Raw genomic sequence first — 15,770 nt, forward strand, 5'->3', positions numbered from 1 at the left:
CAGGAGGAGGGCTGCGCTCGCGATCATCGCGAGATGGACGAGCAGGGTCAATGCGGAGCTTGTAGCCACGGAGCTCGATGCCTTCGATCTTGTCGAGGGCACGCTCGTAGTCGTCACGGTTGTCGTACTCAATGACGCCCTCTTCGGGACGGGAAGCGTCGACGTCGGCGAACGAGACGGCACCGTGCTCACGGCCGATGTCCTTGAGATCCTGCCAGCTCGTGTTGGGAGGCAGGTTGGAAACGATGCAACGGAATTGGCCGCGGCGGACCCTCGGCTCACGTCGAGGCGCAGGAGGAGCGCCGTAGCGGGAGGAGGGAGCGTCCCTACCGTAGCTGCTACCACCGCCGGCTCGACGATCGTAGGGGTCGGAGGCATAGCCAGCAGGCTCACGACGACGCTCTGCGCTCTTTGCTTGCTGAACTATGATTCGCTCGCCCATAAAGTTTTTGCCATCAAAGTCCTTGATGGCATCTTCAGCGTCACGGGGGTGCTCGAACTCGACAAAGCCAAACGTGCCCATGATGCGAACATCGTAGAGGCGCTGTAGGAAGAGGGGGAGAGGGGGAGAGAGGAAAGAGAGGTGCCTAGGCGTGAATGAGTCAGAAAGACGCGCATCAATCTGGTTCGTAAAAAGGGAGGGAGACTTACGCCATAGTCGCGGAAGAGGTCTTCGATGTCAGCACGACGGACATCGGGGGAAAGTTTGCCTACGTAGACTCGAGTGGACATGATGTGCTGCTGTTGGTAGGGAGATGTGGAATAGGAATAAGTAGGCAGACAAGAAGTGGATAAAGTGATGGAAGGAAGCGAAGCCAGAAGGAGGTAAAGCACCAGTCGTGAGTCGTGAGTGACGGTGACAGACGCGACAGGGTAAAGTGATTTTAATTCACGTTTATCCCATCGACCCAGCCAGCTCAGCTGCTGCTGCCTCTGACGCCAAAAGACGTTTGTTGTCAAGACAAAGCCGTTTGCGGGGGGGGTTCACCGTTACGTTTTAGCTTGCGAATCGTGAATTCACAATCACGAATTCGGATCACGATTCACGATTCACGATTCACGATTCACCCAATTTTTCGGTGCTGTACGTATCACACGGTCTCACATTATCTTTGGAGCGGCTAGGCGCAAGGGGAATCACGAATCAGAATCGTGAATCATGAATCACGAACCGTCAACGTCACGTGCGGTGGGCGGTTAAAAAACAAGCGAACAAGCGTTTTTACGTTGAACGCTCGAGTCGGGTTGGATGCGACGATGAGATGGTGTATGTAACCAATCGATGGCAGCGTCGTCGCCTGATCGAGGAATAGAATAGGAACCGCGGCTGAAAATGACTACAGAGTCGACCATGTTGCAGCTGTTCTGATGGCAGAGGGTACGGGGACGCGATTGATGGATATCGTGGCGAGCGGCAAGAGTCACGAGTGCAAGAGGGAACATCTACGTTGCGTGGATGTGTGTGTGATTTTATTATTTTTTATTTTTTGTGTGTGTGTTTTTTAAAAGCGGGCCCTCAGTCACGAGTATCACGAATCGTGAATCGCGAGAGCTGCTGCATCAACGCCTGTTGACTGCTCACGAGTTGTGACTTGACACTTGTTGCAAGAGGAAAACAAATCTCGGCTCAATCTGAGCTGAGTCTGTGCAGATGCAAAGCAGATGGAAGCGAGCGCTTGAATGCATTCGAGATACAGTAAGTAGATCAGCGGATCCAAACCATTCAATGCCGATCTCGCTTATGCCAGCTACAAGCACACTCAGATGCACACACGCACAGATACGCCTGCATCAGACTTGCGCATCGTCAGTCGCAATGCAATCTCAACTTCTATCTGACGAGATCTCGTTCGATGCTGTTCATGATTGCTGCAGCTGTTGCCTTTGACCAAAAGCGGCAGTGATATCGGCTGGCAAGACTCGAAACCGCATCCTACTGGATGGCCGATGCAGATCGACGCCTGCGACAAAGAGGGTATCCGCGCCCAGCCAGAGAGACAGCAGCGTGATAGGCGCTTCGATCCAACCGTCAACGTTCACGATCCCCGATTCACGGTTCGTGGTGGGTGATTCATGATTGTGAACCACGAACAAATCACGAATTGGCCTCGTGTTTGGCGGTCCCTTTCGTGTTTCGATGCGGTATTCGTGATTGATTTTGGATTTGGATTTGGATTTGGATTTGGGTTTGGGATTGAGTTTGGGTTTTGTTTTTGTTTCTGTTTTTGATTTGGGATTTTTTTAGCGCCTTTTTCCGTTTTTGTTTTTGTTTCATAAGTAACGAGTTACTCGCGACTAGAACCGAAGCTGTCTGCCGTGCTTGACCGCCGTCGTGTCGCGGTTAATCAGTCACGAGTCAATTTGACTTGACCACGCTTCGACTTGCTTGACGTTTCCCGTCCAGCTCGTCTGCCTTGCGAGACAATCGTGAATCTTGGACGGATCAACTCTTCGATTCTCTCCGCCATCTTGTTCTGCCTTCGATCCTCTCGGCTCTTCTTTGGCTCTCGTACACATTGGCTCGGACGCCGTCATCATCCCATCCACTCGCGCACCTATCTCTCACACGCACACAACCGGCATCGGCGCCAACTCGGTTCCTGCGCACGCTTGCACGCTTCTCTTGACGACAATCACGATCTCCTAACGAAGCTTCTCTGCCAGGCGTCTCTAATCTCCATCCATCTGCGTACTCGCCATCATCGCTGCAGCTTGATCCGCCGTCGCAACACCACAGCCGCATTGACGCACATTACCGCGATTGGCCCATCATGAAGGGTCTCAAAGATTTTCGCAGGTCCCTCAACAAGGACCGCCATTCTGGTGGCAAGCCTTCCACATCCAGCGCCAGTCCAGCCACTTTTGCTAGCGTCAAGGGAGCCGTTGCTATTCAGCCACCTAAGCTCGTCATTCGCGCTATCCGCGACTACAGATCCGCATCGCCTCACGAGCTCAGTTTCCACAAGGGCGACTTCTTTCACGTCATTTCCGACCCTACTCCCAACGCAGAATGGTTCGAGGCCAGCAACCCCATGACCAACGCCCGTGGTCTCGTACCATCTAGCCACTTTGATGTGCTTTCCAAGAGCAATCGTGCCAATCCTGCCACCGTAGCCGGTCCAGGCGCCACCTCACCTACTATTGGCAGCATGTCACCTCCCTCGACCTCTTTGGCCTCCGCAGCAGTTTCCTCCTCATCGTCCCAGGCTTACGGCGGCCGTGCTGCAGGTGCCGCAATGACTGCCAAAGGCGGTGGTGGTCTCTACGCCGTGGTCAAGTACGACTTTCTTGCCGAACGCGCCGACGAGCTCCAAGCAAAGGCGGGCGAGTCCATCATCGTCATCGCCCAATCCAACTTTGAATGGTTTGTCGCAAAGCCCATTGGCAGGCTTGGCGGTCCCGGTCTCATCCCTGTTGCCTTTGTCGAGATCCGTGATCTTGTCACCGGAAGACCCATCGAAGATGTGCAAGAACTCATCGAGAGCGGCATCGTCCCCAAGGTCGAAGAATGGAAAAAAATGACGGCCGAGTACAAGAAGAACACCATTCCCCTCGGTCGCTTCGACTTTCCGCAATCAGCGCAACCAGCCGTCGCCTCGCCTTACACTCACATGGCCGCTGCCGCCTCGACAAGCAGCGGCAACCACGTCGGCTACCCACAAAGCGGTCTACATGCTCAGCAATCCTCCATCTCATCGCTACCCGTTCCTACTCCACCACCCAAGGATGATCTCTATCACCAATCAGGCGGGTCTCTGGCCGGTGCTATGCAGTCCTTTGACGACAACGCCGTTGATCCGCTCACGGAGCTTCCACCAGGCATGTCACCAGGCGAGCCGCTACCCACAGGCATCATCACTTCAGCCACCGTCGATTCTTTCCACTACGAGCAGGGCGACTACTGGTTCCGCATCCAAGCCACTCACGTTGCCGGTCCCTCAGCATCTGCGCCTTCAAATGCGCCCGCAGCACCCGAAGGCGAAGAGCGCGACCTCATCCTCTATCGCCTCTACGAAGACTTTTACGAGTTCCAAATCGCATTGCTTGACCACTTCCCCGCCGAAGCTGGTCGCGAGACGGATGCAAATGGCCATGCGAGCGAACGCATCCTTCCACTCATGCCCGGTCCGCTCGATGTCGTTGACGATCTCATCACATCCCAGCGTCGCGTCGACCTTGATCAGTACATCATCGAGCTCTGTTCGCTTCCCGAATACATCATGCGCTCCGAGCTCGTGCGTCTCTTCTTCGAGCCTCGTCCAGGTGACCACTGCACCTCGCATCCTCCACGAGGGCCAACGGATGAACAGGATAGCAGCCTACAGTACAAGGAGTACGCCTATCTTGCAGGAGGGCTAGATATCAGCAACCAGAGAACCAGTCAGCAGTTGCGAAGCAATGGCGTCGACAAGTATGCCGAGGATCAACCTGTAGCTCACAGCAGTTCATCATCCAAGCAAGAGGATGAGCTGAGTGCAAAGATGCGCAACGCCTCGCTGGTTTCCGGCTCTGCGGGCGCTTCGTCAGGGCAACGTGATTCGACCAGGAGCAGTGCCGTATTTGGTGGCACAGGCGGAGCAGCGAGCACGGGACGCACATCACAAGCGTCCAGTGGTCATCGCAAACAGAACTCGTCGGGTCAAGGCGTGACTTCGGGCTCATCGGCAAACGTCGCCTACCACCGAATCAAGGTGGCGCGTCGCAACGATTTAGATAGCGTCATCGCGCTCCGCATGCCGCCCAGCCCGACGTTTGCTCAGCTGCTCGAAAAGACGCGAGAGAGGCTCGGCGCCGACGTTGCTACGTTCCAGTGCAACGAAAAGTCTGATCCGATCGTAGACGATGCTTCGCTCACCGCCTGGCTGGACGAGGCGACGGACAGAGGGTGGAAGTTCATGCTCCATGCTTCCTAGCGTTGATACGTGATATTCTGCTGCGTCTGTTTCATTTTTGGTCTTTCACCCCTGTCCATCGGGCTCCTCTATGTCACCTGATACCTCACGTCGTTTGGTTGTAATCTCTTTTCTGGTGCGATAATGGTATGCATCCGAGTCATTGTATCCGTACGTGTGCTTTGCTGGTTGCGACTAGACTCTGTAAACTAGTTTTCCCTTGGAAAACGAACGGACGCCCTTGAACGGTCGGTACGCGTGCGTGTTGGTGTTGGTCAGGTTGACAGAATCCACCTTGAGATGACTCAAGCCTTGCGTGGGGTTCGTCCAGCCGACTGTGATGCCACTCGAGTGGGTGGGGAGGCTACGAGCGTCTCCGGTTGTCCAGGTGAGTTTCAAGAGGCAAGGCCGCTGCGAGGTGGAAGGTAGCAATTTGGGTATGGTCCATCGGAGGATTTTGGTGGAGGGGTCGTAGATGTAGTTGCCGTAGCCGTCGCCCGTTGATGGAACTATGGAGCGGGTCAAAGTGGTAGCGGGTAGTGGCGCACCGCCGACAGATGCGTCTAACGATACGACGCCTGGTCCGAGACCGAAGGTGACGACAACGTCTTCCAGCGTCCCCGCTGGATCGGCACCTCTAGGGCTACGAGGTTTCGGGTGCGAGGAAACCGATGAACAAGATAGGGTTGACGCACTGGTCCGAGGCGATGCTTGCACCTGTATCAGCGCCGTCGCCGAGCCCTTGTCCATTTCGATACAATGTGACAGCTGGATCGGTATCACTTTGGACAAACCATTTGTAGGGCCCTTGCTGCCAGATGTATCCGCATCGGCCGTCGCAAGATATGGCTGACCAACGCGAAACGACACCAGCTCAAAGTTTCCATCCGGTGGAACGAACGACAACCTCTTTTCCTTCCTCCACACCCTCCACCTCACGCAGGGATGGAAACTTTCATCCTGCACCAGATTCGGCGCGTTGAATGTCAAAGATAGATCCGGACTCCCCGACAACCTCGCATTGCACTGCACCGCTGCCCAAATGTCCAAAGCCACCGGTTTCCCGTTTCTGGAGACGACGCCTTCCAAGCTCTCCACCAGGTCGACATACAGTTCGTTATTCGTGTACTTGGAGTTGGGCCGTCTCCACGGGATCGTCGAGATCAACGGTGGTGGAGCAGCAGATGCCAATCCCGACACTCCTACCGCTTTCACCAGCTTGCCTACCCAGTTGGGCGGAAGAACAAGGCTCTTGAGCATGTTGACTTCGGTAGTGAGGATGTTCCCATCGGTGTCGAGAATCTCCTCAAAGAGTTGATAGACGATATCGAAGTTGTCGCGCAAGGTGTCTTCGGTGAGCAAAGTGGGGTCGGTAGATTGGCTAAGGTACTCTTGTAGGATAGCAATGAAAGAGCGTAAGAACGATAAAGGTACCAGAGGATCAACTTCGCGAGAGACGGGACAGAGAAAGCGAAGCGGTCCGGAAGCGACCTGGATGAGTGCCGCCCCTTGCTCGGCGAGGGCTTCGGCAACCTGCTGAACGACGTGATCACCTCGCTGTTCAGCTGCAGTTGCAATGGAGGATGATGGTAGGCAAGGCGCATTCGTGGTTGTTTCTTCTGCTATCGATAATGTTGTTCCTGGAGGATCGGACGTTGATGGATGCGAAGGCTCGGCTTCGTCCCAAACATTGACATCTTCCGACACTGCGTTGGAAGCAGCGGTACGGCTGGCGGTGATACGCGCACTCAGCTGACTAGCTAAGGACAGTTCTCCCAGATTCGCAGACACTTCTGCCGTGTCGTCGACATTTTCCTCGTCGTCTCCCTCGGACTCGGTTTGCAGATCCAACGGGCTGACATCCGGCACGCCAGGAACCCAAATGACAGGTTTGATATCCTTGGTAAAGTAGATGCGATTCGAACAAGGCGCAGCCACCGCCGATACACCCGCTGTCGTTGAAGCAGCTGTCGTCGAGGCAGAAATGTGCGCATTGGCCGAATTGATTCCCGCCAAAAGGGTCGCAAAGTAGTCCGAATAAAGAAGAGGATAGGTCGGGATCCGATTGGCAAAATGAGAGTGGACCACGGGTCGACCATCGGCACTGAGCACTATGATACCCTCAAGTTGGCCTAACATGTCCTCAACGTTGACCGCAGTGATCGACGATGCCAACTGGCCGCAATGGTGTAGGAAAAGAGCGCAGGTGGCATACCCTCAACGCGAGAAATCGAGAAGATTCATGATTGCGGGATAGTGGTGAATGTCACGTGACTCGACCTGTGCAAGGGTCCGTTCGAGATGAAAAATTCGCAGCATTCGTGATTCACGATTCACGATTTCTCCACTTTAGACTCGCTTTCTTCTTTCACATCTTTCTACCTCGCCTCCTTCACATGTTCCGTCGGTCAATCCCTTACCTTTGTCAAACGATCCCATCGAGGCATACATAAACCATGTCGTACCAAACAAGACCGGCAGGATCAGCACCGAGCGGTGGTGCAGGCTTGGGTGGGATGGCGTCTCGCAATCCGGTCATGGAGTACATTTGCGCCGACTGCGCCGCCACCAACGAGATTCGACCCCGAGAACCCATCCGTTGCAGAGAATGCGGTCACCGTGTTATGTACAAGAAGAGGACCAAGCGCATGGTACGTAATCGGTTCTCCAATATGCAACGTCGCACGTATGCACTAAGTTGACGTTTGTTGAGACAAGCTTGATGAATACTGACTTTGCCCCTGATCTCTGCTCGCCATGATGACAGTTGCACTTCGAAGCTCGCTAGATGAAGCTTTGACGGACCAGGCTCGTATATCAGAGATGTTGGCCCAGACGTTTGCCTGCGGAAGTCAGAGAACAAAGGACTTTGGACGAGTTGCAGACAAAAGGCTCTGGTCAACTTAGCGCCTGCGTACTGTCAGGCGCCGGTAATCATGGTTCAGCCAACAACATATGAACCACATACACTTGGCTATGGCGGGTTAGTCGCTGGGCTACACCGCCATTATTGTTTGCCCACAAAATCCGTTCCTCGTTATTCGCCTTCCAACCACGTCAGCTTCTTGATACTTCTGCCGATGTTATCCGCTCTAACCGGGCAAAAGTTCTTCATCAACATGCTTCCGCCCTTCGCTTCGCGTTGTCTCACCATCCCATGGCTGTCATTCCGCGACGAAACTTTCTCGCTGTTTCGCGCTTCACTCTTTTCTCGTTGTATTGTCCTTCTCACTCTGTACTCTTAGCATGCTCTCCAGAATCGATCACACATCAAACTCAAAAATGGGCCGTAGTAGAGTGTTTGTGCCGTTCGGAATGCTCTTGAGGGGTGAAAAGTGGCTGTGCCAGCATGGAACAAGAGGCAGAGGTCCTGAAAAGACCCCGTTACGACCACGTCAAGCAAGTACGCATTTCAAGCACTGTCGTGTGACCGTCCAGATGAGGTTGCGACGTTTGAAGTGGTGCTTGGGGGCAAAGAGATGAGAGTGACGTCAATTGGGCGCCGTCGACGTCTTCTCCTGTTCGGCAAGCAGTTGAGATCGGCTCGAAGGAGGCTGAGATTCGCGCTTGTGAGGATGGCAAAGACCGTTGCAAATCACGACGTTCACGATTCGTGATTCAATCTATCATTAATGATTCCAAGACGTGAGGCTGAGAAAATCACAATCGCGTTGACCTCCAGCGCCAATGCGAGATACGTAGGGTAGCAGTCACGAGTGTGCTATTCGTGATTCACGATTGCATCGTGATTTGCGGGTGCTGCTTGCTGCGTGCGTGCGTGCGTGCGTGCGTGTGTTGGTGTGGAGAAAGCCAAAAAAAAAAAAAAAAGTACTGCGCGATGCTGTCACTCACGACTGATTCGTGATTATTATCGTGATGCCCTCAAACCCCTTATCACCCACAGTCACATCGTCCCTCTCTCCCTCATCACCAAACTCAAACGACGACTGCAAAAAGTATGGAAACAGATACACTCGACGTTCCCGACTCTTCCTTCAGCCATGCTGACAGCGACGTCGCGTTCGGAGGAGCTGCGATGCGACGCGCCTCTTCGACATCTTCCACTTACTCTCACGTCTCGGATGTCTCTTCCTCTGGTGATGCTCTCAGACCCACCTTGTCTCGCGCGTCCAGTACAGCATGCTCGGACGATGGCTCGCTATCTACACCGTCCTTCCGCACTCATCACTCGAGTGCATCCGCATCCATGGAGGGCATCGATCTGCTTGGTTCTTCCGCTTCCGCCGCCGCGTTGCCTCTGAGTGGTAAGCGCTTACCCCTGCTTTCTTGCCAAGGCTTCCAGCTGACCTTTACTCTTCATTCACATCTAAACCCCCCAACGCTTTAGACTTGTTCGAGACCTATTTTTCACCGCGCATCGACCTCGCCGGGCGCAAGTGGTCCGCCTTTTCCGGCGACATGCGTTCGCGCGCACGTCGGAGGCGCGAAGAGCTCGTCCGCAAAGCGCGTTCCAAACGAGAGTTGCAGCAGATGGACGATGAACTCACCAAGATGCGCTTACGCGTCTCTAAACGTATCGAAAACCTGCAACAGAAATGGATGGATGCTAAGGTGGTCCGTTTGCGCGACAAGATCTCGTTCGTCGTGGGCGTATGCAACCTCGTGGTTAGCTCATTGGTCTTTGCGCTCAGACCCGAGCTGATACCGACATTGTACTCGCTTCTGGCGCTGTACTTCTTACCACTGAGGGTGTGGTCGTATACCAGCAAAAAGTGGCATTACTTTTTGTTTGACTTCTGCTATTTCTTGAACGTCGCCAATTTGCTCTTCATTTGGGTGTTTCCCAGCTCGGAATTCTTATTCACTGTGTAAGTGTTTCGTCCTATTCTGGTCGCCCTCCATGTGCAGTCGATACTAATGCATTCCTGTCTGCTGGGGTTACCACATGAACAGGTGCTACTGTGCTGCACACGGCCCGCTGGCGTTCAGTGTCGCCACATGGCGTAATAGTCTGGTCTTCCACTCGCTCGAAAAAATGACTTCGCTCTTCATCCACCTCTACCCACCTTTCGTCTTCACCACCATGGTCCACTTTATGCCGCACGATGAGGCGGTCTCGAGGTTCCCAGCTTTGAAGAATCTGATCACATTGAACGGATACACGAGTTTCTGGTTTGTAAGTCGCCGCTTGCCTTGGTTGTTTTCTTCTTGTTAGCCGACTCAGTTTCTGCTCAGAGCCAGCTGAACTCACCATTTGGCTCTTTCTGCCGAGGGCACACAGAACGTGACGATCTACCTAATCTGGCAACTGGTCTATTACGAACTCATCGTGATCCGCAAGAAAAGCAAGATCGAAACAGGAGAACGGATCAATTCATACTCGACCATGAGCAAAGGCAAAGGCCCAGTTGCCAACTTGCTCGGGAAAGCACCACCCAAAAGAAGGGAACCAGCATTCATGCTGCTGCAATTCGTCTATACCATCATCACCACCTTGCCGGCACCGTTGCTGCTCTATCCGAACAGAACGGCTTCCGCAGTCTTCTTTGCCGGCATTTTCGTTATCAGTGTATGGAACGGTGCTTCGTACTACGTCGAAGTGTTTGGAAGGAGGTTTGAAAAGGAGTTGTTGCAGTTGAGGAGCGAGTTGGAGCTCATCCGTACCGCCGAGAAGGTGGTAGCTGATGCCGGCAAGAAGCACAAGTCTGGAATGGAACAGGAAGGGCATGTGGAAGAGGATCGAGACGAGGATAAGGAGCAACAGGCTGCGGCTGCGGCTGCGGCTGCGGCTAGTGGTTTGCCGCAAGCTGGAGAGAATAAGAAGGATCAGTAAGCCGACAGCCGCGACTCGTTGAACCAGTCAACAGCCTCACTAACCTTGAATGGCACACGGTCAAATTCACGCACACATGCAGTCCACACACCGCACGCACAAAAACTCAAGAACAATCGCGAGATGATCAGGCTTTTTGTGGCTACATGTCCAAAAATGGAGAATGACTCAAAGGAACAAGCACCTCGCATTGCGTCTCTACGTTGTCCACAGAAGTGCGTTACCGTCAGCACCCGCAGAGAACAACCACGGCTGATTGGGGTGCCACTTGACGTCCAACACGCCAAGGCCATTCTTGACCTCGTGGCCCCTGAGCACTTTCAACGGAACCAGGGTGAGGTTCTCTCCATAATCGGCACCAACCTTGGCGTAGAAGAGCTGCAGCGTTCCATCGTCACTTGCATCAGCGACGAGGTTCCAGCTGGTACTAAAGTGAACCGACCTGATCGCCCTAGCGTGGTACTTCAACACCTTGTACGGTCGCGCCGAGAGGTCGAGATCGAACCAGGCAAGTTTCTTATCGTAGCTTCCTACCATGAGATGATCACCCGAGGGGTGGACGTCGAGTGTCGAGATCCATTTGAAGCCCGACTGCAGCGTCTTGATGAGCGACTGCGCCATAAGATCGTAGATGCGGATGTAGCGTTGGGTGGCGACAAAGATCCATGGTTTGGTCGGGTGGAAGACGAGTTTCTGAATCGACGATCCCTTTGACGCCTTTCGGAACGGAGACTGAGATCGGTGTTTCGAGAGTTGGTGGATGAGCAAACCCGCCGAGCCCGCAGCCGAGTCAGGACAGACGGTGGCAAAGTAGTCGCCCTTGTTGTGCCAGACCACCGTCTTGAGGTTGGCGGCGGAGGGAGAGGTGATGTTGAGATGCATGGCGACACCGGTACGACGTTCCGCTTCCGAAGGACGAGTCCAAGCGACGGGCGAGCGCGCGTCCGGTTTGCTGGGCATCGAGGTCGCCGCTGCCGAGGTGGCGTAGAGGAACGATGCGGTTGAGGTGGCCGTAGCACCGCTGGAGGAAGAGGCCGATTTCGAAGATATGGCATTGGCTGATGTCTTTGCGTAGTTCTGCGTCTGCGGTGGTGCGATCACGGCGACCCGACCGTGGACAACAGCGGTGAAGAGCGAGTAGTTCTTGGTCGGACACCAGGCGATCGAATGTACGGCGGAACGTTCGGCCTTGGGCATACCTTCGCACACATCCCATGAGGCGGTACATCTTCCGATCGCTACATCCCACAATCTCGCGCGTCCATCATCGCCACCCGTCACGAGCCAATTACCCGTCGGGTCGACCGACAAACAGCGCACGCGCCCGCCGTCCGGATGGACATACACCACGCTCGTCGTGATGGGGAACGGCCTGAGCTCCTTCGGTGATGGCAGCTTGGGCAACAGGTTTTCCGGATTGTGAATATCCAACTTCTTGCGCATCATCCTAGGCGCCAAATACAGATCCAGGCATCGCTCGAAGCGTTCCTGGACAAAGTTTTGATAGGCACCGACGCGACGCAACGAATCGTGTTTGGTAGGCAGGAAGTTTTGCTTGCGGTCCTCGGCTTCGGCCTCTTGCCATTCCTTTTGCTCCTGCTCGTTGAACAGGTACTCTGCCGGTGGGTTGTACGACTCGGCGTGACCGGGGAGCGCAAGCTTGGGCGCCGCCATGACTGCCCACGGGCTACGCGTGTCGTTCTCGTGAGCGTCAGCCCAGATGTTGTAAAACTTGGGTTTGGCGTCCTTGTTGGCAGCTGCACCGGGCACGATGCGACCCTCGCGGATGGCACGAACGATCTTCATGACCTTCTTGTGCTCCCATTTACTGGGTACAAAGCGTGACTTGGGTTCCGGTCGACCGCTCAATGCTGTCTGCATGACCTTGTCTTCGCCGGTAAACCAATCGACGTAGTCTTCATACGGGTCGTAAGCGTCATCTGGGATCTCGGCGTTCTGGAGCTTGCGAATAATGGCCAGTTCCTCGTCGCTCAACCGAACGTCTTTGCCGGTAGACTTGTCACGCGCAGAGAACCATGCCTCGCCATCGCCGTCTACCGTGTCGAGGAACTTGTCCAGCTCGTCCTTGGTGGCTGGCTTCATCACCTTGCGTCCGTTGATGTCATAGCCAATGTGCGGCAGGTCGTCGTACCATTCGAGCGGAACGTTGCCGATCCTGTTTTCTGGATCCTCTGTGCTGCTGTCCGAGTCATAGGCTGCATCGATCTCGGGGTAGACACGCTTCATCTCGCCGGTTATCTCGCTGCGCTTGAAGACACCCTTGGCCGAGCCGTCTGGGTTGCGAACACGCAGATCAAACGCCTGTGCTGCTTGAGAACGCGGGATGCCGAGCTTGTTGGTGGCCGAGAGCGAGCCCGAGTGCTCATCCGGCTTGGAAGAGTAGCGCGACATCATACGTGATAACTCCTCGTCGATGCTGGTCTGCGAAGCGTCGCTGCGAGCAGCAAAAGCGGAAGCACGCTCGTCTTCGTCAGCCGAATCGTAGGCCAGATCACCTTCGTCGGCATCGTCGTCAAAGTCAGAATTATCAATGTCGGAAGAGTTGTAGCCTTCTTCTGAGGAGTCGTCTTCTTCTACTTGAATGTCATGCACTTGTGTGGATGCTTGTTTGTTATTGTCACTGTCTACCTCCTCCTGAGCTCCTGGCTCGTCTTCATCTTCCACATCTTGATCATCGTCGCTGTCTTCGAGATCGATCTCGGGGAAATCGTCCTGTTCGTTGTCGTTGTCGTCGTCGTCGTTGGCATCATCGTCGCCACTGTCGGACTCCAGATCAAGCTCGCCATCCTCTTCACCGTCATCTGAAACAACAAGATCAAGCTCGAGCGCTTTTGTCTTGCCCTTGCCCTTGACGTTGGCGGCGACTGACGCTCTTGTGGTGGGGTTCGTGGCTGTGGGCAGGTTGCGCTTCCTCTTTGCAGCGCCGCTGCGCGCAGCAGAGGCTGACGCTGAGCTGGAAGAGGACGGTCGCACCATATTTGAGGATACGTTAGCCTTGGTCGTGATCGAAGCCAGTATCAATAGAGGATACGGTACGATAGGTGGTTGGGATACGGTCGAGATCAAGTGGTAAGAGAGCCGTGCTGAGTGCTTCTGTAAATCAGTAAGGGTTCACAATTTTTGAGAAGAAACAGCGTTTTTTCCATTGATTTTTTTTCGGTCGAAATTTTGCCGTTGCAGCAGCAGCAGCAGTCACAAGTTGTGAGTGTGAGTTGTGGAGTCGAAGTCATTACGATTCTCGGCCGGATGGAAGAAGATCGCGTCGCGAGGCAGAGAGTCGTGAGTGCGAATGGGCAGATGAACGAGCTTGAGCCATCTCGATCGCGCTTCAGCATAATACACCTTGTGGACCACATCTTCAGCCCCACTGCTTCAGCTTCGATAGGCAGTGCTAATCGTAACACGACCAACAAACAGCATTCCTACCACATCCCAGTGAAGCGGTCCATATCACAATGCCTGGCGTATACGGAGGCGACGAGATCAACGCGCTTGTCATCGATGCTGGTCACTCTTCCAGCCGGGTCGGTTGGGCCGGCGAAGATGCACCCCGTGTAGTGCTTCCGTCTTACTACGGCCACACATCCATCACCGATGATGCTATTGCCGAACTCGAGTCCCAAGCCGCTTTCGCTACATCATCCTCGTCCACCGTCGAACCCACCGAACGCGCGGAACCCGTGGATGGTGACGAGACCATGGCCGACGGCCAAGCACTCTCCACGTCCAACGGCAACGGCGGAGCGGCTGCAACCCAAGAAGCGTCCGACCACCGACTCAGGCAAGCACGCGCCAAATCCGCCAGCAAGACGCTGCGCTTTTCGGTCGATCGCGAAAAGAAGCGTCGGCGCTTCGTCGGCGACAATGAGCTGAACCTGTACCGGACCAACCTCGAGATTGCGCCCATCTTTGACGACGACGGCATGCTCGCCGATGCATCTGCATTTGCACAGCTGTGTTCGTTTGGTCTGGATTCGTTGTCGTGCGATGCAAGCGAGCATCCGTTGCTGCTGACCGAGCCAGCGTGGAACTCACGCGAGTCGAGGGAGAAGCTCACCGAGCTGGCGTTTGAGACGCTTGGTAGTCCTGCGTTCTACTTGGCCAACCGATCTGTGCTCAGCAGTTTCGCTGCAGGCAAGCCGAGCAGCTTGGTGATCGATGTCGGCAGCACCAACGTGTCGACGATCCCGATCGTCGACGGGTTTATTCTTCGAAAAGGCATTTACAGGCACAACAACGGCGGCGAAGCGATCAACCGTGCACTGCTGTACAGTCTGCACCATGGACGCGGAGCGACGTTTGCGGGCGTGACGCCGCAGTACGTCATCAAGAGTCGAAGCTCGGTTGACCCTGGAACGCCGGCCAATGTGGTCCTGAGGCAGGAGCGCGTGCAAGGTGCCAGCTCTTCCTTCCGCAGCTACCACATCAATCGCGTTGTCAACGACTTCAAGGAGAGCGTAGCACAGGTGTTGGAGGTGCCGTGGGATGATCAGCAGGCGCAATTCCGAAGTGGACGAATGTACGAGTTCCCAGACGGCTACAATGACGCGTTTGGCGTAGAGCGACTTCGGGCTGCCGAGGTGCTCTTCACGCCTGCGCTGTGGAATGGTGTTTCATCGAGCGAGAGCTTCGGTGCTGTGCTGCATGCATCGTCTCAGCCGTCGTCCGAGGCTGGGGCTGTCAACGGCGGATCGGTAAGCGCAGCTGGTGCGACGAGCGTTGCAGGCGGAAAAGCGGCTATTGGATTGGCGGATATGGTGCTCTCCTCGATCAACGCCGTCGATGTCGACTCGCGACCGTCACTCTACGGTAACATTGTGCTCGTCGGCGGCAGCTCGCTCATCCAAGGTCTCTCTGATCGACTCAGCTACGAACTCGGCGTCAAAGCTCCCAACCAGAAAATCAAAATCCACTCGCCCGGCAATACCACCGAACGAAGACACTCGTCTTGGCTCGGCGCAAGCATCTTGGCCAGTCTCGGCACCTTCCATCAACTCTGGATCTCCAAACAAGAGTACGAAGAGCATGGCGCTGCCATCGTTCATGCTCGATGCAAATGATTT

At 54.8% G+C, this 15,770-nt stretch overlaps 7 protein-coding genes across 7 annotated transcripts in view; 4 read left to right on the plus strand and 3 right to left on the minus strand.

Annotated features, from left to right (window-relative positions):
* Nucleotides 1-732, minus strand: part of UMAG_15022 (uncharacterized protein) — a gene marked incomplete at both ends in the record, with an annotated part of 1,025 nt that extends 293 nt beyond the window's left edge. Inside the window, 2 exons of the mRNA XM_011393281.1 lie at nucleotides 4-544; nucleotides 652-732. Of these exons, the coding sequence (XP_011391583.1) occupies nucleotides 4-544; nucleotides 652-732 (622 nt within the window). The remainder of the gene's footprint in view (nucleotides 1-3; nucleotides 545-651) is intronic.
* A 2,039-nt stretch (nucleotides 733-2,771) lies between these two features.
* UMAG_10934 (phosphatidylinositol-3-phosphate-binding protein BEM1) lies at nucleotides 2,772-4,913 on the plus strand (the record flags this gene model as incomplete). The annotated part of the gene is made up of 1 exon (XM_011393251.1): nucleotides 2,772-4,913. The coding sequence occupies one exon, from the start codon at nucleotides 2,772-2,774 to the stop codon at nucleotides 4,911-4,913; it is 2,142 nt and encodes a 713-aa protein (XP_011391553.1).
* Nucleotides 4,914-5,087: 174 nt separating this feature from the next.
* On the minus strand, nucleotides 5,088-7,031 carry UMAG_10935 (uncharacterized protein; the record flags this gene model as incomplete). The annotated part of the gene is made up of 1 exon (XM_011393252.1): nucleotides 5,088-7,031. One exon carries the CDS (start codon nucleotides 7,029-7,031, stop codon nucleotides 5,088-5,090), a length of 1,944 nt encoding a protein of 647 aa, XP_011391554.1.
* Nucleotides 7,032-7,348: 317 nt separating this feature from the next.
* Nucleotides 7,349-7,680, plus strand: UMAG_10936 (DNA-directed RNA polymerase core subunit RPC10; the record flags this gene model as incomplete). Its single annotated transcript, XM_011393253.1, has 2 exons — nucleotides 7,349-7,543; nucleotides 7,660-7,680. The coding sequence occupies 2 exons, from the start codon at nucleotides 7,349-7,351 to the stop codon at nucleotides 7,678-7,680; spliced, it is 216 nt and encodes a 71-aa protein (XP_011391555.1).
* Nucleotides 7,681-8,928: 1,248 nt separating this feature from the next.
* On the plus strand, nucleotides 8,929-10,686 carry UMAG_10937 (uncharacterized protein; the record flags this gene model as incomplete). Its single annotated transcript, XM_011393254.1, has 4 exons — nucleotides 8,929-9,157; nucleotides 9,241-9,721; nucleotides 9,807-10,029; nucleotides 10,135-10,686. 4 exons carry the CDS (start codon nucleotides 8,929-8,931, stop codon nucleotides 10,684-10,686), a joined length of 1,485 nt encoding a protein of 494 aa, XP_011391556.1.
* A 198-nt stretch (nucleotides 10,687-10,884) lies between these two features.
* UMAG_05714 (uncharacterized protein) lies at nucleotides 10,885-13,683 on the minus strand (the record flags this gene model as incomplete). The annotated part of the gene is made up of 1 exon (XM_011393162.1): nucleotides 10,885-13,683. One exon carries the CDS (start codon nucleotides 13,681-13,683, stop codon nucleotides 10,885-10,887), a length of 2,799 nt encoding a protein of 932 aa, XP_011391464.1.
* A 479-nt stretch (nucleotides 13,684-14,162) lies between these two features.
* On the plus strand, nucleotides 14,163-15,767 carry UMAG_05715 (uncharacterized protein; the record flags this gene model as incomplete). Its single annotated transcript, XM_011393163.1, has 1 exon — nucleotides 14,163-15,767. One exon carries the CDS (start codon nucleotides 14,163-14,165, stop codon nucleotides 15,765-15,767), a length of 1,605 nt encoding a protein of 534 aa, XP_011391465.1.
* Between the last annotated feature and the right edge of the window lie 3 nt (nucleotides 15,768-15,770).

Source organism: Mycosarcoma maydis, chromosome 16 (genome assembly GCF_000328475.2).
Source record: "Mycosarcoma maydis chromosome 16, whole genome shotgun sequence".
NCBI lineage: Eukaryota > Fungi > Basidiomycota > Ustilaginomycetes > Ustilaginales > Mycosarcoma > Mycosarcoma maydis.